This window comes from Schistocerca nitens, chromosome 5, assembly GCF_023898315.1.
Source record: "Schistocerca nitens isolate TAMUIC-IGC-003100 chromosome 5, iqSchNite1.1, whole genome shotgun sequence".
Lineage (NCBI taxonomy): Eukaryota > Metazoa > Arthropoda > Insecta > Orthoptera > Acrididae > Schistocerca > Schistocerca nitens.
The window spans coordinates 483515135-483536365 of record NC_064618.1 but is presented as its reverse complement, the minus strand read 5'-3'; the positions used below and the strand labels follow the sequence as shown (position 1 = coordinate 483536365).

Here is a 21231-nt window from a genome sequence, read left to right as displayed (position 1 = left end):
CACAAACAACTAGCTTAATCAGTCAAGAATCATCAAAAAAAAGTGCAAACACAAAAGTAATTACTATGGCATTTAAACTTGTACAGAGCATGCTGTTATGGCATTGATGTGAATTTTGCACAGAGCATAATTTAATCAGTGCTAACATTTGGTTTAAGAATGATGTAAGAAGGTTGTATAGGTGGAAGTTGATTATACAAATGGGATGTTGAACCAGATTTCAAGCTGTAAGGTATTTTCAGAGGCAGATGTGGACTCTGATCACATTTTATTGGTTATGAGTTGCAGAGTAAACTGAAGACATTGCTAAAAAGATGTAATAAATTAAAGTGATGGGACCTAGATAAACTGACAGAACTATAGGTTGTTTAGCATTTCAAAGGGAGTATTTGGCAACAATTGACTGAAACAAGGGAACGGAGCACAAAGAAGATAAAGAGGTAGCTTTAAGATAAAATAGTAAAGGTAGAGAAGGATTAAATAAGAAAAAAATGCAAGGCCTAGTAGAAATTCTTGGCTAACACAGGATATATTGAATTTAACTGACGAAGGGAGAAAATTTTAAAAAATGCAGCAAATCAAGAAATCAGAAGGGAATACAGATGTCTGAAAACTGACACTGACAGAAAATGCAAAATGGCTAAGAGGGGGTGGCTAGAGGACACATGAAAAGCTTAAAAGTGTGCATAACTAGGAAAAAGATTGACGCCACCTACAGGAAAGTAATAGAGGCCTTTGAAGAGAAGAGAAGCAGCTCTGTGAATATCAAGAGTCCAGATGGCAAGCAAGTGCTAAGCAAAGAAGGGAAAGCTGAAAGACAGAAGGAATACATAGAAAGACTATACAAGGAAAATGAACTTGAAGGCAATATTATAGAAAGAGAAGTGGAAGTAGATGAATGATGGGAGATATGATAATGTGAGAATAATTTGACACAGCACTGAAAGGCGCAAGTCAAAACAACATCCCTCGAGTAGATGACATACCCTCAGAATTATTGAGATCCTTAGGAGACTATTCCAGCTGTTGTGCAAAGTCTATGAGACAGCTGAGAAGGGAGTGAAACAGGGCTGTAGCCAATCCCCCAAGTTATTTAGTCTCTACATTTGGCAAGCAGTAAAGGAGAAATTTGGAGAGTGAATTAAATTTCAGGAAGAAGAAATAAAGACTTTGGGGTTTGCTGATGACAATGTAATTCCATCAGAGACAGTAAAAGACATGGAAGAGTAACTGAACAGAATGGATAGTGTCTTGAAAAGAGGTTGTAAGATGAACATCATCAACAAAAGTAAAACCAAGGTAACTGAATATAGTAAAATTTAATCCAACAATGTTGAGAGGATTAGATTATGAAATGAGACAGTAAACATAGTAGATGAGTTTTGCTATTTGGGTAACAAAAAACTGATGATGGCCAAAGTGGAGAGGATGTAAAATGCAGACTGACTATAGCAAGAAAAACGTTTCTGAAAAAGATGAATCTGTTAACACTGAACACAGATTTAAGTTTTAGGAAGTCTTTCTGAAGGTTTATGTCAGAAGTGTAGCATTGTATGAAAATGAAATATGGATGATAAGCAGTGCAACCAAAAAGGGAATAAAAGCTTTTGAAATGTGTTGCTACATAAGAATGCTGAAGATGTTGTGGTTATATCTAGTAGCTAACAATGAGGTACTGAATTGAGGGAAAAAAAAGGGGGGGTACAACTTGATTCCAAGTAGTGATTGGCTGATATGAGACACCCTGAAGCACCAAGGAATCAATATGTTAATGGAGGGAAATAAAAGAAGTAAAAATTGCTGAGGGAGACCAAGAGACAGCAGCCACAAATGGATGTAGGTTGCAGTAGTTAATCAGAAATGAAGGAACTGTCACAGAATAGGGACACACAGAGAGTTGCATCAAAGCACTCTATGTACTGAAGTCCACTGCAACAATAACAACCAATTTGTACATATGCTGTAACAGAACATACTGCTTTGTCAACAGTGTTCATTCAATTGCGGGGGTGGGGGCAATGAAATGAGTGTGGACTTGTTTATCTTGATGGTTTGTCACCGCCTTCTGTGAGCTGAACTGGACATGCATGCCACTGGATGGGCTTTCATTGCTATGGGCATGTCAACAGCACTGTTGATATGCCAAGTATCAAAGTGGTATGTTCTTGGAAGAGTCCTGCTACACTATTTCCTACAGTTATGATCATATTTGTGTCATAATCTAGTGGCATTCATTATACAGAAGCATAGTGGTCAAGTGCCAAGTGTGTTGGTTTGAAGCACCAATGGACACAATATGCAATCACATCTTCTATGCTTTGGGGGCAATATGAACGCTATTGGAGGGAGATGATAGTGGAGCCCAAAACACAGTTCCTCCTTCAAGCAACTCCACATGCCCTATTTCAGCAGGAAAATGCATGGCCATTTGTGATAAAATATGTGGAATCCTTCCTTGAAGAATGATGGGAGTCAGTGCTGTATACTTTCCTAGTTTGTCACCAACTGAGCTTTCTAGGATATAGCTAGTTCACAGTTACTTAATCATAGTTCTTCAGTAACCACAAGTATAGTTTTATGGACTCATATAAAATCCTGGAGGAGGTGCATGAGACTGTGACATATTCAGGTTGTCTTCGGTTTCATGCCTGAATATTTAAGAATGCTTATTGCAACACATGGTGTCTTTACACCACACTGAATGCCCTAAGTCAGAGATTATGTACAGTTCAGCAATCTTGACCATGCATATGCTGTCATGCACTTAGTTTGTGATATAAACTTCATTTCTGTCATACACATCCTTCTTGGTACATTGCTTAAAAGAAGCAACTCAGTTTGTAGGAATAAACCATATTACATTTGGTTATTGTTTAAAGTCTAGTCTGATAATGTTTGAGTCCCTTTCGGAAAGGAATTTGGTAATGTATGGGAGTACTGGACTCACTAGACAGTACAGAATGAATTATATTGTAAGTGGCCACTCATAAATTTATTCAGTTTAAAAATAAATTAAACAGAAAATGATTTCACTTGCAAATTTGATTTTCATTGAGGTCACTTTGCACGTGGCAACAATCCTGACACAATTACAACTTCAAGTAATCTTGAGATCTGTTTAAGGATTTTGCTCTCATGACTTCCTCATGAACTTTGATGCAAGTTCTGGCGGAGTCAGTGGTGTAGGAAGCTGAACAACAAAGTATCGCTGTTTTTGCGGGTGATAAGTGTGCATAAGGGGAGGGTATGAATCCAGTTGCTGCTAACAGTAGTACCAGTAAGCTGATGGCACCAATCAGGCACCCACCAGATTTTATGGTTGTAATCATTTTGTAATACATCTATGCTGATGTGTGGCTGTGAGACACATAGCTGACAGCAACTTCTCTCTGTTACTTATATTTTGACTTGTCTGATATACCTGCAAGTTCTTCTTTGTGATGAGGCCTACACTACAATATTAAAGAAATAAACGAAAACTTGTACTGGGAGGTTGTCAAGTTTTGTTTTTGGTATTCTCTGGCTAAGGATTCACAAGGTCTTTTCATGCTTAACTTGCAAGTAGAAGTCTGTGATCTCAATCAAAGTAGTCACTTGGAATTATTTTAAAGCTTAATGCAATCAACAGTCTTCCAGGCTTTGTACTCCATCAGAATAGTCAGGGCTCTGTTCCACTTCTGACATCCCAGCTGCATTTATTGCTCCATTTCTTCTAAACATGTGGAAGGATGGATGGTAGCTAAGAAATGATATTTGAAGGTGATAGTTATTAGATAAATCACTTTTCAAATTTTGAATCCATCAGGGGATATGGCAGAAGACATTTCTAAAGGAGTTTCAATGATTACTGCACATACTGTCGAGTGACTTAAAGAGGGTTGGTAATGTTCATGAAGCAAACACAGTGCATTGTAATATGCTGTATTTTGGAGAGTTTGGGAGATGCATGGAATCAGAAAGACAACAAAAGAGCGAGGGACTGGAATTGTTGTAACTAGGATTTATGGAAAGAGTAAAGCAAATACATGTCAGAGTTCTCAGTAGCAAGAGACCATTCTTGCTGAAATATACGGAAAAGATAAATATGAATTGGGCAGAAATCTCAAGAAAGCAGTTTGTGACCCATAAGCATTAATCTAGAAGGCTGTTGTTGACCATTACTAGACTGACAGATATAGGTTGAAATCACATATATAGAAAGCTGATGGAAAAATGTACTGAGTTTGTCAGTAGTAATGAGTGGAAAAGGAATAATAATGTTTTCTATAATTTCAAAATGTAAGTTACTTGGAACAGTTGGCTTACAAGTCAAAGTGTCTACAAAATAAATTTCACAATGTAAATGATGTGAAAATGAGTTTCTCTGTGATACTTTACCTGAAGGACTTTTTTCTCTGTTTCAGTACAGATTATAAGATTTGCCTCTGGATGCATAATGTAAGGCAGAGACAGCATGAGATTGAGTTCATTAGCTGTGTATGATGGGAATGTTTGAAATGATGTCTGTTTAAGAATATTTTATATGATTGGGACTCAAGGAAAGCAGCTAATACTGACAACTTTAAGGGCCTTTCATTTCTCAGTTGCTGCCAAAAAATTAAAAAAAAATGCATAGTACAATCAGTTCTTCAATGAAGGTGAAAACCAGAATAGAATAGCCATACAATTTGTGAAGGAGGAGATCCACTAGAATGTTTTTGGTGTATTGAGGGAATGAGAATTCACCCACTGTTTCGACTCTTCTTCCATTTCCTCATCCGATCTCGTACAGTTTCTGATATCCAAGTTTTTCAGATACAATACCACAAAGAGCTGATCCTGAAACTACAGTTAAGCCACCAGGCAGCTCAGAAATTGTGTACCAGTGTCAATCATTAGTCTCCCGAACCACTTGCTGACACCAAAGATTTCCTCCCCTACTGTCTGCACCATGAACACTGGCATATCACATGGTAAAATTCCTACAGTACTGCTGTATTTTACTGTCACTTATGATTGCTTCAATTCTGCCAATGAATATGGCCTAGTCTGTAACCTTCACTTTGGAGGAAAAGAGAGAGAGAGAGAGAGAACACCTGCACTATAAAAGCAAAAGCCATCCATTCTGCAACACATTAAATTCTCCAACCAAAAAGCTTACGCAGGGCCTAAACAGTACGTAAAATTTCAGATCTCTTAAACACTCATTTTATTTTCTCATTTTCCTTCTTCTTCTTCTTCTTCCACCTCTTTCTTGTATTTTTTTGTTTCCCTATGGGGTCGTCATCGTTATATGGGTTGTGGTCATATTAGTGACTGTTGGCGGCCGGATGCCCTGACATTAGCTTAAAATGCGGGGTATATCTCCCTCTAAATTCCTTGCCCTCTCACCAGAATCTCAAAATACAAAATACGTTTTGTAAAAATGTGATGTACAGAGATTAATATACCTCAAGCACCAGAAATAAACTGAGTCATCCAGTTATTATATGCAGACATGTGTTAGCAGAGTTCTAAGCAAGTTGAATTACTTTATACTGTATAGGAAGAGGTAAGCTTCAACCAGGTGCTTGACTTAAGCCACCGCAAATTACATTTTCTTATTTCCAGTGATTCCTTCTCCTATTTATAAGGGACAATCAAAGAGTTTCCATCTGAAGCCCATACAGTCCAGTATCTGTATGCCAACCAGGCAAATTCATTGCGAGCACTGAGGCAATCATCCCAACGACGCACTAGATTGAAGATACCCATTTCGTAAAACACTGTGTCCTGCGCATGAAGTAGTCCATAACTGTCTGCTGCTTGTTCTCATCTGTCAGGAATAATCAACCTTTTAGGCCTTTTTTAAAGGATTGCGTAGTATCAACATTCGATACCACACTTGTTAGGGGTTGCAGTTATAGACCGTGGGCCGTACTAATATTGCTGCACCCGTGAGTCGAGACTAGTGCCACTAGTGCCGCTCTGCATCTTGCAACAAGTCTCTAGCATGCGCTCAACCACTCTTGCTTTGGACGTCAAGTAGGAAAGTATTATAGCCTTCAGCTGATAGGAAGCAACCTCCAACAAGGCACTTAGTTAAAGTATGGCCTATGTGATGCCTCTGTAACTCTCTGGCGGCCAGGGTGGCCGAGCGGTTCTAGGCGCTACAGTCTGGAGCCGCGTGACTGCTACGGTTGCAGGTTCGAATCCTGCTTTGGGCATGGATATGTGTGATGTCCTTAGGTTAGTTAGGTTTAAGTAGTTCTACGTTCTAGGGGATTGATGACCTCAGAAGTTAAGTCCCATAGTGCTCAGAGCCATTTGAACCAGCCATTATAACTCTCTGTTTGTAAATATATTCCTCCTGACTATGAAGACTCCTGTACCACCAGTTAAGTACAATGTATTATTTTTTGCCAACAACTTCTAATTATTTTAGTTGTTGCAGACCCAGATCATGCAGCCAGCACCTTATCGACTTCACTATAGTGCACGTGAACATTTACTACACGCACATTGGAAAGGAATGAAGTCACACTAATACCTTGTCTACATGTCAGCACTTACATACCTGCAACAGAGTCGCACTACGTAGCATATATACTGTAACAATGCCCTCAAATGGAAACATTTTGATCATCCCTTATACAATGCCTTTGTGACTCAACTGTGAAACGACAGTGTTCAAGGGAATGGCACACCGTGTCATGATATGATCCCTGCAGACCCCCTGCAATTATACGTCATCTTCCTTGTTTATTCTTATTCTTACGTGACCCAATATCACACAGAATGATACACATTGCCTACTGTTGCAGCAAGAGGAGGGTGGCCTGCATATTTTGGATTATTTTCTCTGCTAAAGGTGTTTGCTGTAAAAGTTTAAGAACACTTTTAGAAATAGAGTATATGGGTATGTATAATTTCATGCTCTCGTGGTGATATCCATTTTATTAATGGATATAGCCACAAGAACATGCATTCATATATAATGTACCTCTAGGAGGAAGAGATGTGGTGCACCATCAGATACCTGAAAAGCCAATTTATTAAGCTAGCGCTGCTATGATGAGACGACAATTCCATGAATTACCATCATTAACCATGACAGTGACACTGAAGTAAACAGAAGAATATTCCACCATGCCAGTTTCACCATGTTATGGGAGAGAATAAACTTCAGCAGAAAATAGCTGGACACAAATGGCCATGAACTTTTGGCCATTCGCCTGCTACTGACAATGACAATTTCAGCTTTAGATTGGGATTTGTTCGATGTAGCACAGGTAGCAAAACTAACATCATCAAGGCAGAGATGCATAGAGAGGCAGAAAGGGAAATTCAGTCAGCTTTCACAACAGCAAAAATATGCGGCAGAGCAAAAAAACTGCAGAATGAACCAAGATCAACATGACATCAAGAAACTTTGACGTGGGTGCCATCTCAGCAGTTAAGAAGGGTCTTAACTTTGCTCCTTCACCGTGGAGTATCCCTTTTGCTGACATATTAAGTGGTGTAGAACAAGCAGTTGGTAAGTTTCCCTGTGAAACTGCAGAAAAATTCTGTAGAGAAATGAGCTGCATTATTTTAAAAGCCAAGCCTTGGTATCAAACATGACTAGAGCTGAACGCAAAGGCCTCTGTGCTCTCCACAAGGATCCTCTCATCACCACCCTGCCAGCTGACAAGGGCATTGCTGCCATATTACTGGAATGAACCAACTATGATGCAAAAATTTGACAGATGTTGGAGAATGATACGTACCAAACGTGGCTTGAAACCCGAGAATATTTTATTAGAGTATAGGAGTATTTTGTAACCTAGATGATACCTCATCATTGAAGCCTGGATTTTTATATAATATCAACACACAAAATATGTAACACAAATGGTTATAACATGTAAGAAAATAAGTAATATCACAAAATATTTTAGTAAGTGTTTAACGCAAAACAACAGTTTCAACTGAAATGTAGTTCTGAACCTCCATAGTATATTAATATGTATATAAACATACTAGAAAAATGAAAAGAGTGTTTAGAAGGTACAGTTTGCATCATTTACTTTTTTATTTTGAAAATCTGTACTGCCATAATGAAAGAAAACTATTTTCAGTCACTTGTGTTTACTAAAATGACCAACTTCACTGAAATCACTAAGGTATCCAACCTCGCCTTTCACTTGGAAGCACGATGAACAACCAGTTACTTCTCTCATGTCTCTGCAGTCACAGAACACTGCCAATGAGACATAATGTTATTGTAGGAGGAAAATGATATCTCCACACCACAGAACATTGATGGTGCTAATTTCAGGAGATGAAATGTTTCTGGCAAGAAGTCTGCTGGAGCATCTTGTTCTAGCAGCAAAAGACGAGGAGCCTGAATTTCTGACCAAAACAAAATCAAACTTTTTCACTACCATCTGCCTAGATCACCTCTAATGTCATTCAGCAGGCATTTGATATTCTCAACCATTTCTAATGATTTATGTGAAGGCTACCTGATAGGTTCTAATTCTTTACTGCTATTGCCAAAGTTGAGAAGTTGTTATGCATGTACGCCAGAGCACTGTCAATTTTAGATTCAGTGGTAACATATTGTATATCTCACACAGGAATTGAAGATACTCTCAGAAATGAATTAATCATAAATTTCATGGCTTGAAAATGTTCATTATCAAACCCAACAATTTCGATCCATGTATACCAATGCATTAGGAGAGGCTCTAGTGGCAGCACAAGGTTCAACAGCAGTTCTCTATAGAGCAACACTTGGTGCAGGGCTTTGAGAAGCACTTTCTTAGTGTATGAAAGTAGTTTCTTTACTTCTGGATAGCTGCTGGGCACTTCTTCAGTGATATATTGCAGTACATGGGACACAAAGATAAAGTGGATTAAAAACAGGGCAGTTGCTGCCTTTGCATACAAGCCACAGCATCCAAATGCAGAAAGAGGACTTTTTCCTTGAATTCCCTCAGACCATAGCACTTTAAGACTGTCAGTCATAATAAGAGCTATAACTCAATGATTTGTGCATTCCAACAGTTTACAAGAAATCAGTAATGGCTTTGAGAATTCTCCTCCACTGAGTTTGCCAACAATGAGACTGTCAACGAAATGTCCACATATGTTTGTTGTTTCGGCAGTGGCTATCCATATGTGGTAGTTACTTATACACTGAAGCACCAAAGAAACTGGTATAGGCATGCGTATTCAAATACAGAGAGATGTAAACAGGCAGCAGACAGTGCTGCAGTCACCAACACCTATATAAGACAATGAATGTCTGGCACAGTTGTCAGACCAGTTACTGCTGCTACAATGGCAGGTTATCAAGATTTAAGTGAGTTTGAATATGGTGTTATAGTCGGTGCATGAGCGATGGAACACAGCATCTCCGAGGTAATGATGAAGTGGGGATTTTCCTGTATAACCATTTCACAAGTGTACCATGAATATCAGGAATCCAGTAAAACATCAAATCTCTGATATCGCTGCAGCCGGAAAAAGTTCCTATAAGAACAGGACCGGTGACAACTGAAGAGAATTGTTCTACATGACAGAAGTGCAACCCTTATGCAAATTGTTGCAGACTTCAATGTTGGGCCATCAACAAGTGTCAGCGTGCGAACCATTCAGTGAAACATCATCAATACGGGCTTTTGAAGCTGAAAGCTCACTCATTTACCCTCAACAACTGCATGAAACATAGCTTTACACCTTGCCTGGGCCTGTCAGCATCGACATTGGACTGTTGATGAGTGGAAACATGTTGCCTGGTCAGACAAGTCTCATATCAAATTCTATCAAGTGGATGGACGTGTATGGGTATGCAGACAACCTCATGAATCCATGGACCTGCATGTCAGTGGGTACTGTTCAAGTTGGTGGAGGCTCTGTAATGGTGTGGGGCACGTGCAGCTGGAGTGATGTGGGACCCCTGATATGTCTACATACAGCTCTGACAGGTGGCATGTACACTCCTGGAAATGGAAAAAAGAACACATTGACACCGGTGTGTCAGACCCACCATACTTGCTCCGGACACTGCGAGAGGGCTGTACAAGCAATGATCACACACACGGCACAGCGGACACACCAGGAACCGCGGTGTTGGCCGTCGAATGGCGCTAGCTGCGCAGCATTTGTGCACCGCCGCCGTCAGTGTCAGCCAGTTTGCCGTGGCATACGGAGCTCCATCGCAGTCTTTAACACTGGTAGCATGCCGCGACAGCGTGGACGTGAACCGTATGTGCAGTTGACGGACTTTGAGCGAGGGCGTATAGTGGGCATGCGGGAGGCCGGGTGGACGTACCGCCGAATTGCTCAACACGTGGGGCGTGAGGTCTCCACAGTACATCGATGTTGTCGCCAGTGGTCGGCGGAAGGTGCACGTGCCCGTCGACCTGGGACCGGACCGCAGCGACGCACGGATGCACGCCAAGACCGTAGGATCCTACGCAGTGCCGTAGGGGACCGCACCGCCACTTCCCAGCAAATTAGGGACACTGTTGCTCCTGGGGTATCGGCGAGGACCATTCGCAACCGTCTCCATGAAGCTGGGCTACGGTCCCACACACCGTTAGGCCGTCTTCCGCTCACGCCCCAACATCGTGCAGCCCGCCTCCAGTGGTGTCGCGACAGGCGTGAATGGAGGGACGAATGGAGACGTGTCGTCTTCAGCGATGAGAGTTGCTTCTGCCTTGGTGCCAATGATGGTCGTATGCGTGTTTGGCGCCGTGCAGGTGAGCGCCACAATCAGGACTGCATACGACCGAGGCACACAGGGCCAACACCCGGCATCATGGTGTGGGGAGCGATCTTCTACACTGGCCGTACACCACTGGTGATCGTCGAGGGGACACTGAATAGTGCACGGTACATCCAAACCGTCATCGAACCCATCGTTCTACCATTCCTAGACCGGCAAGGGAACTTGCTGTTCCAACAGGACAATGCACGTCCGCATGTATCCCGTGCCACCCAACGTGCTCTAGAAGGTGTAAGTCAACTACCCTGGCCAGCAAGATCTCCGGATCTGTCCCCCATTGAGCATGTTTGGGACTGGATGAAGCGTCGTCTCACGCGGTCTGCACGTCCAGCACGAACGCTGGTCCAACTGAGGCGCCAGGTGGAAATGGCATGGCAAGCCGTTCCACAGGACTACATCCAGCATCTCTACGATCGTCTCCATGGGAGAATAGCAGCTTGCATTGCTGCGAAAGGTGGATATACACTGTACTAGTGCCGACATTGTGCATGCTCTGTTGCCTGTGTCTATGTGCCTGTGGTTCTGTCAGTGTGATCATGTGATGTATCTGACCCCAGGAATGTGTCAATAAAGTTTCCCCTTCCTGGGACAATGAATTCACGGTGTTCTTATTTCAATTTCCAGGAGTGTATGTAAGCATCCTGTCGGTTCACCTGCATCCATTCATGTTCATTGTGCACAACAACAGACTTGTGCAATTCCAGTAGGATAATGCGACACCTCACACATCCAGAATTGCTACAGAGTGGTTCCAGGAACACTCTTCCAAGTTTAAACATTTACGCTGGCCACCAAACTCCCCAGACACAAACATTATTGAGCGTATCTGAGATACCTTGTAACTTGCTGTTCAGAAGAGTTCTCCACCCCCTCGTACTCTTATGGTTTTATGGACAGCCCTGCAGGATTCATGGTGTCAGTTCTCTCCAGCATTACTTCAGACATTAGTCTAGTCCATGCCATGTCATGTAGTGGCACTTCTGCCATTCACAGGGGTCCTACATGATATTAGGCAGGCATACTAATTTCTTTGGCTTTTTGGTGTATAATGCCAAGCTCTTTTCAGAGTATCCTGGTAACAAAATCTAAATAGTTTTTCCTTATGTCAATTCATCAGGAATTTGTAAATCACAGTACTTTCATAGAATTGCGTGATATTCAGGCACCTGAAGTTTGTACCATGGAATATTCACAATGACCACAACAGAGCACATACCATTCAAAAATTCATCTGTGGAGTTTGGAGTCTTTTGCAGTTGTGTCAATAATATTTGCTTCTTAGATGATTGCACCATTTCATTCTTTGTGTGTGTAGCACTAAATATGTGTTGCTAAAGTTGGAGTTCACAGAGCACCCAATCTGCTTCTTGTACAATCAACGAAGAACAATCTTTCCATCAGTAGTGAAAGTGTTGTCCATCATGACATAAGGTCATAATTTAGATGATAAGTTGATGCAACAGGATGTATCACAAACATGAAAAGTCTTTATCTCTTAAGAAGAACTCTATGGCAAACTTCTCCAGTTCTACATCATTAGAAGTCACTAGTAGTTGGGACACGTTGGGCAGCTAATCTCTTGTTTGCTTCACTGTCAATCTCAAAAGCACATGAAGCCCTTTATTACACACAACAACAGCTACTATCATCCTATACACAGTATTGCTATTGTATTGTATTTGCTTTTGTGAACTGAAATTCTGAATCTTAAAAAATAAGCAGGAACACGTCTTTCATAATGCAATTTAAAGAGCAATTAATCATGTTTTATTGCATTAGAATATGGTTTTTAGAGACAATTTCCTTCCTGTCTTCAGGTTGGATTCCAATATTTTTCTAAGAGAGCAGTCTCTTGATGTGGAGAAATATGAAGATGGGTAAGAAACAAATAATATGTAATTTCATGTAACATAAAATTAAAATATGCAAAAACATGTATTTATAATCAAATGTATTTCAGGAAAAAAATAAATGCATACAGCCACTCATCTGCATATTTAATGATGGGTAGCACATAGACAATTTTAAAGGAAGGAAAACTGAAGTTTAATTTCCTGTTGATGACAAGATCATTAGATGTCAGTTAATCCTTCCATCACTGCTTGATAAAACATGTTCATATTTATAATATCTTTTTCAAAGTTGTACACCGGTACTGTACCCTCTTTGATGACAAAGGTCAGATATTGTTTGATGACAACCTCATAAACCAGAAACCAGTTAACTAAGGAAAGAACAAGTTCCTGCTGAAAAAGTAAATCAACCATGTCATCCTTAAAGAAAACATCCTAGCATTTGCGTTAATCAGCCTAGAAAAACTGCAGAATACCCAAACTGTGGTAGCTGAACAGAGATTTGAACTGCTGTCTGCCCGTATGTGGGTCCACTTTCTTAACTTCTGTGCCATCCCACTTGATGACACATTTAAAAGATCACTAGCACTAGCTCTTGAGTTCTTATACTTTTCCTACCTGACACCCAAACACACACAGACAAATACAGAACTGCATGGGTGTGGTGTATGTACCAACCATAATTCATCTACAGTGAGTATTCCCTATACTCCATTATCATAATAAATTAATTCATTTTACCAAAATCATAATAACATGCAATTCTGGTAAGAGATTTTTCCACTCTTTTGTACTACTTTCAGAAAATAAGGACACCGAACAATGCAAACTCATTTCCTTAGTGACATTTACTTTCACACATTCACACTTTACAAAAAATCTAAAAATGAACTTACCCTTGGATCAAGAGTAGCTAAAGGGCTGATATGTGCCAGCATAAGTGGCAGAAGTGTAGTGACAATGCATGCGTTACCAAGAACTTCAGTAGCAAGCACATCTTCAGCTCTCTCTCTGCCAAGAGCCATCAAGTCATTACAGTGCTGAACTATGGCTGCTGACATTGACAGTGTGCATTTGCAAGCTTGAAGTTCTGCCCAAGCTTTGCTGGTCTGTTGACTCTCCCTGTCCAATGGATTGCTGCACAAACATAAAGTAAAAATTGCACAACCGATTAAAGAGATAGTCTAACAGAAAAGATGGAAGCATTTACGAACTTGACACATTAGGTGATTGATACATGCTACATTTTTGACCAAAAGGCCTCTCCAAAACCGTAAGAAATTTGGTCACATGGAAGGACAGCCACTGGTGCAATAATTAATGACCAGATACTTCTAGACAACTTGCAGAAGAAAATAGACAATAGGAAAACAAAGATAAGATTAAATGTAAGCGTAGGCTTCTGCGGCCGTTGTCTTCTTCAGTAAAATTCTTCAGGGTATCAGACCGCATCGTCATAATTTAAAATGCGCCAACGTTTCGGCCAGCGTTGCAGCTAGCCTTCATCAGGGCCTTACGTTAACTGCTAAATGAACACACTTGGTTCCTTAAATAGCTGCACGAGAGAACCGTGTCGTTACTTGATTGGCTGTGAAAGGAGGAGGAGGAGGGGTGAAAGGTATGCTTTATTGGTGTTTCCTTTATTATCTGTCATTGGTTGAAATAGCTGTTTTCTATTGGTCTTTATATTAATCCACCCCATTGGAGGAGACGGACGAATAGCGAACGGGTGATGGCTGTGACGTCACACTGTTTCCATGCTGTCCAGAAACCGGCTGCGGCATGCCATTGCTTTGTGTGCTCGCGACCACTACTGCGGCTCTCCGCGTGTCTGCATGGGCCGCCACGGCTCTGCCGCCGCTCCGTAGCCCTGCTATTGCAGGCAGCCAAGACCTCGGAAGCTTGTACCCGTCCTCTCTGTTCATGTTGGCGGGTCTTTTGGCTATTTCTATCGCCTCTCTAATCTTTCTTTTGAAAGTGAGAGGCTGTTTCGCCAGGACGCGGGCTTCTTGAAAAAATATTGGTTTCCCGCACTCGTCTCGGTGTTCCGCCACTGCTGACTTAGTGTGATGAAGGCTAGCTGCAACGCTGGCCGAAACGTTGGCGCATTTTAAATTATGACGATGCGGTCTGATACCCTGAAGAATTTTACTGAAAAAGATAAGATTGTTTATTTCTGTCTTCCAATGTTTATTCCCTAAGGGAACTATCAGTTGTCATAAAACTACAGAGATAGGTGATAAAATAATCACTATACTGATCTGTCTGACATTGTCTTCTTAACTTTACCATTACGAATAATGATACCCAGCAGCATGGTAATGGATGGGTAACCGTTGCCGTCGTCCGTGGACCAAAAGTTGACAAAGTTGCAGGCCTTTAAAGTTTCAACAGCCGTGACGTCATCACATACCGAACATTTCATGTCGCAGAGGTCTACAATAGAGACATGGGTAAATCATATTACCTGTCGTCAATGCCATTCATTCTGATGCACCATGCAGGACGATTTGAGCACCTACGTAGTTAGAGCTATTAATAGCAATATTGTCTATTGCTTTATACACTGTAGGGTGTTCTGTGGTGGAGCTCTGAACTTCACCATTACCAATAATGCTATCCTGCAGCATGTTTATTCCCTAAGGGAACTGAAGGAATGTTACCACAATTCAGTTGTCATACAACTACAGAGATAGGTGATATAACAATCACTATACTGATGACCTTAAAATTACAGTTCTGTGAATCATAGAAAATGACAAAATTTTACTCATTAGCTTCTGCAGTATAGTATGTGATTTGGGGCTATGCAGGATGCAAAATTTAATCCACAGAGTGAAACCTTTGCCAGCAAGTTGAACAGAGGTTGGATGACAGATATTACTATATTATTCCAAGCCGCTTTATCTATGTTTTATTGTCTGTACTACAGTTCATAAATCATAGTGAATGCCGAGTAGTCATATGACAGTCTCTCTGTTAGCCCGTTACCAGATGTTTCCAGTAGGAGATACATCTGGAAAAGTGCAGTTGGACACCATTCATGATGAATTAGGTCAAGACAGCACAGGCAGCATGCAGTCTTCCATTATCTTGTTGAAAGGTAACGTCGTGAGGACCTCTTAGATAGGGCACAGCCACTGACCTTAACGTATCAGAAGCGTAATGGCTGCTGCCCAAATGACTGGATGAGTAAACCGGGGGTGATACTTTTACACAACCAATGGCACCTTATTCTATCTGATTAGATGCTGGACCAAAAGATGATGACAAACACAATCTGACAATGTTCATTTTCCTTGGTGGCTCCATATATGGAAATATCTGTCAAGATGCTGTATGTAGAACTGGGTCTCAACTGTATAGATGGCATGGTGCCCTTACTGTTTCCAGTGCTGTGTGTACAACTACAGTATGCCTCTCTCTACAGCTTTGTCAGGGAAAACCACAACAATAGTCATCGCATTTCAGTGGTGCACCATATGTCATCGCGCTCTCTCTGTCGACACTTGTCTTGCTGACAACGATTTCATTTCCTCACTCAATATGCCAGATGTAGCTGCACGATCCAGCATGACCGAGAAGATAATGTATCTGTTCTCTCAGGTGTTAATCAAGTGAGACAAATGAGATCCAGCATGGTGTTGGGTATGATCCTCCTGGATCCATTGATTCCATATTTGCAAGTGGTTGAGAGGTCATGGACAACATGAGCAGCAATATCACAGAATAATAAACCATAGTGTTGACAGATCACAATCCCGCTGCTGTCGAATTTCAATAAATGCTAATAGATCTTTCTATGCCTTACATTAGCCATAACAAGGTCTTCTCACAAAGAGACATTGAAATACGATTTCTGAATGAGAAACCTACAGTCTATCTTTATGTAATGAATGTATATTGTGTCATTACTACCTGCTTTTGCAGCTGTGGTGAAATGATGATCATTTGAATATCCAAGTATGCCATACACTTCATGCCAATTTGATGTCTGTTGCATGCCACTCTCAAGGAGTTGCAAATTTAATGGCCTTCAGTGTATTAAAAGGAAAGCAAGAAACATCAGGGTAACACTCCATCAATGATGAGGTCATTAAGAATACAGTTCAAGTTTGGACAAAACAAGGAGAGGAAAGGAAACTGACTGTGTCCTCTGCGAAACAGTCATTTTGATATTAATCTTAACTGTTTTGAGGAAACTTAAATCAGAGTCACCAAATGAGAATTTGAATTCTGCTCCTCTCTCACTTAAGTCCACTGCCTTAACTGTTGTGTCACCTCATTCAGTCAGTACTGGTGATGTATAAAAAAAAAAAAAAGGGTCACAACAGTCTACACAAAAGGCAATAGAACCGATACACAAAAGTACCATATTTTATGTCTTATTTCCATTTTTAGCAGAAGTCTGAATACATTTGGAGTTAAGACATAATGACCTCATGTGGAATAACTGGTGTTCTCTGTGTACTCCAAGAACACCAGACATCCTAAATTCAACTTCACTCTTCACTCTTGATGCACCAGGAGCCATGAATAGAGATACTGAGAGGGATTTAGTGATCTTGCGTTTTCAAAAAGCTTTTATTTCTGCTATGTACTGGTCACTACCACAAAAAAGATGTTCGTGTGTTTGACAACCAGCCCTGCTGGCCCTGGTTTGAAAACTTCTTGATGTGCAGAATGTAGCATGTTATGTAAGATATTTGTGGTTTCACCTGTGTGCTAATCCTGTCCACAATTGTGAGGTCTAGGACCAGATTTTAGCTGCAGGGTGAGGGGGTTGGGGAGGGGACGTGCTCTGTCTGTACATGATGGACTGTTCTTTCCTTAATCCTCCTAAATGGGTGGTGATCAGAGCCAATTAGGCTGATTTTGTGGGTGAGTAATTTTACCATGACAACCAGAATGTTTCTACTTCCATTGCAGATAAACTTCTGCAATTACTGGCAGGAAACAGCTTCTTATGGAAGTGCTATAAGTGGGAGCAGAAAAATAGCCAATGAAAAAGTGTACTTTATGCTCCTTATTCTGATTTTCTGCAAGGCTAAAATGTTAAATAATGTCATGGAGTGGTTTGGATATTCAGCTGCAGCTCTTAATGGTGTAGGTGGTGTCACATGCCCTCAGAGATGGAGGTGTTATTCTAAAGTATGCTTGTGGAGTGAGTAGCTGGTAACTCCGAGTGATCATCTAAGTTATTTTTACAGTACAGAAAGTTTGCAAGCACTTGAAAGTGCAATACTGTAAACCCTTACATTAAATCACAGAGACAGTAATTAGTTGGGTGGTGGTGTTTTAGTGAATGAGATGAACTTGGCAAGGTTTAATAGAAGCCAATGAATTAATTTGTTTCTGTGGAAATTTGGAAGTGATGATGAAATGTGTTCTTGCATTGTTATGTCAAGATTGTCAGCACAAGTTGTTAGGAGCTGGCTGGAGGCAGTGTAGGAAATGTAAACAGCGAACATATTCCATTCCAGTGGTCGGATCTTGGAATCTTTTCTGGAAGTACTCAGAGAGCTACAGGGCTTTTAACTATCAACATTGAAGTAGTGAGAAGTTTAGCCCTTGTCTCACAGATCAATGAGACAGATGGCCTTATTTGTATCAATTTGACAAGAGTAACAACACATAGAATAGATTCAGGTTTGTTGACAAATGTTTCTGATTAAATTTGTGGAGCATTAAATTGCATACTTTGTCTTGCACACTGTATGTCACCCAGAGTGCACAGATTTATTAGCAGCTGTGAGTGTTATTTTGTGCACTGCCACAGAATCTCCAAGGCATAGGCAAAAGAAACATTTCACTTATTCTGTATATTGGGTCAGCCAGATACAGAAGTGATTTTTATGTGTCCCAGGATAGTGTGATAGGGCCATTACTATTCATAGTATACTTTAACAACTTAATGAATAGTATAATTAACAACCTAAGCTTTTTCAAAGATGAAGTAATTACCTAGAAGTTGTAATAATATTCAGTCAGATCTGCACAAAATTTCAGTCTCCATATTGTGGTGTTTCAAAAGTCCACTATGGATGAAATTTTCTGATCTTAACATTGTGTAAAGACAGGCAAGTAAATCTTATTGTAGAGAAATTGTGAACTTCATAAAACTTACAAATGCAGTAGTGTTTGACAACAGACCTAATGAGTTACAACTGAAGTCAATTGAGTCACCCAATTACCGGAGAGTAATAATGTGTGGATTGATTCACTGATAAGATACTGGGAACTTTGGCTTGTCTATGAAATAGATTGCTTACAGAACATCTGCATGAACAATAAGGGCCTACTTTTCAGGCATGTAGGATACACTCACGTTGAATTAACAGGGGATACAGCATATGCAATGAAGGGCAGCTCAAATGTTCTAGGGCTTGTTTGCCTTGTGAGAAGGTGTCAAAAATGCTAAAAAATATCAACTAGTAAACACTGAAAGAAGACATTTAAAATGTGAAAATCTACTTTGAAGATTCCAAACATCATTTTTCAGGACAGAATCTGTGAGTATCCATTAGCTTACAATGTATTTCTCTGATAAAGATAAATCTGCTACTAAATATTAAGCTAATAACATCATGCAAAGAGGCAGATAAACAGTCATTCAGGGGTATGCCAAATATAGAAGTAAGTGAAGAGTTAGGTATGATAGGAAAGTAGATTTATTATTTTTAATTGTTTTACTTCCAGTATAAACTTGTTTTAAGATCTCCTTCCTACTTAGTCTGACTCCATACATCCATCCACACTGTTCTACAATTACTAATGCTTCTATACTCAGTATATTTCAACAGCCCTCTACACTTCAGTATTTTGAATGTCTCTTCTGCATTTTGGCATTTTTTTCCCCATACATCAGTTTGTGTGACCTATCTGTAGACCCTTGTATGAGTTAATATTGTTTTATTTGTAAATTTATGTTAACAGTTATTAAAACAAAAGCAGATGTTACTTGTTATTAACATACTGCACATTACCCTCCCCCCCTTCCATTTTGGCTAACTAGGGTCCACTTCAATTCCTTATCCATTTTCTCTTTTAATTTCTTCCAATATTCTTTTATCTTTTCACAATGTCTCTGTTTCCTTCAGAAAATTTCACACCTGTCTTTCCTACTGCTTCTGTCTTAAAGTCCTTCTAAATTCAATACTTTCCTTCTAAAACTATATGTGGGAAGAGCAACATAGCTGACCAAAGAGAGGCATGATGATGCAGACCCTCTCTGGCTGTGCAGTTCAGTCTGTGACTTGTGTAGCAAGTGGTTGTGCATTCTCATATATCGCATTCTGTTTACTAAAGTGTGTTATGCACTCTGTACCTGCAATGGTCTCTAGTATTCATCATCATATGTACTGGAATTCCACAATTGGTGACCTCGACTGCTGTGTGCTGTTCATTTGAATTAATTAATTTATTCCATTCTGACAATGTGGCCTTCCTACACCCATCATGATGTGAACCTCATGAATCACAACACTATTCCACATTCTTTGCAAACACCAAACATGAACAGTGTGTACCTTGTGCTTCACGAGTGACAAAAATGACGGTGATACTCCACATACCAGGAGATGGGAGGAGGTTATGGACAATTGGTGGGGGGGGGGGGGGGGGAGTGGGAAGAGAGGTGTGTTATATATGTGACATATGCATACAAGTGTTGTGTTGTGGGTATAAAGCTAGTGCTGAAATGAAAAACTTATTAAAAGATCATAGAAAATTAATTTTGACTGCTTCTTCATTTTATTTTTTATGAAAATAACAATTAAACAGATTGATATATTATTAGTAGGTAGGTATAACAATATTCTATTTCAGATATTATGAGCTGAAAAAGACACTGAAATAAACCTATGTCTTTCTTGTAATCTCATAAATATGTTTAAAATCTGCTGCAAAATTTCCTGCACACAAGCCTAAAATGTAGCAAATAACTATTTAAATAAAAATAAATTTTTAATAATGACATTTTTAAATTGGATTGAAGAGTATAAAAGAATTTCTCCTAGCCCCATACAATTCCCAACCCTACATAGAAAATCCTGAAATTTGTGAGTGGGAATTTTTAATAGCTACGAAAATGCTTGCAAGATTTACAGTGAAAAATGTGTGGTGCATGCAATACATAACTGACGCATGAATCGTTCACCTCGCGTTTTTCATTATAAAGCTTAAAAGTATTTTCATAGCAATTAATAATTCACAAGCACAAATTTTATGGAGCAATTATTTTATACTTTTTAGTCTCATTTAAAAACATGGTACATTAAAATTTTATTCTAACTTGTTAATTAAATAATTTTATAGAACACAGAGGACAGGAGATAAGCCATCACCTTGTCCTAGCACAGTATTTTTATTTTTGTAATGAAAAATTTATGTCTAAGTGGAGAATTGCCTCAGAATATTATTCTATATCATATTAAGAAATGAGAATACACAAAGTAAACAAACTGATGTTTTCATCATTAAAACCAGCAATCAGATATGTAGCAGAAGTAGCTGAACTTGAACTTGCATGAAGATCCTTAACAAGCAATGCCCAAACTATCACTAATCTGAGCCCACAGAAATTTAGAATGCTTTTGTATTTCCCCATGTGATCTTCACAGAATCTGATCCCTCTAATTTGCT

At 39.8% G+C, this 21231-nt stretch overlaps 1 protein-coding gene across 1 annotated transcript in view; it reads right to left on the bottom strand.

The window, feature by feature from the left end:
- The window catches only part of LOC126260543 (E3 ubiquitin-protein ligase MYCBP2-like), an 831093-nt gene that overhangs the window by 572057 nt on the left and 237805 nt on the right, over positions 1-21231 (bottom strand). Inside the window, exon 30 of the mRNA XM_049957878.1 lies at positions 13485-13725. Coding sequence (XP_049813835.1) covers positions 13485-13725 — 241 coding nt within the window. The remainder of the gene's footprint in view (positions 1-13484; positions 13726-21231) is intronic.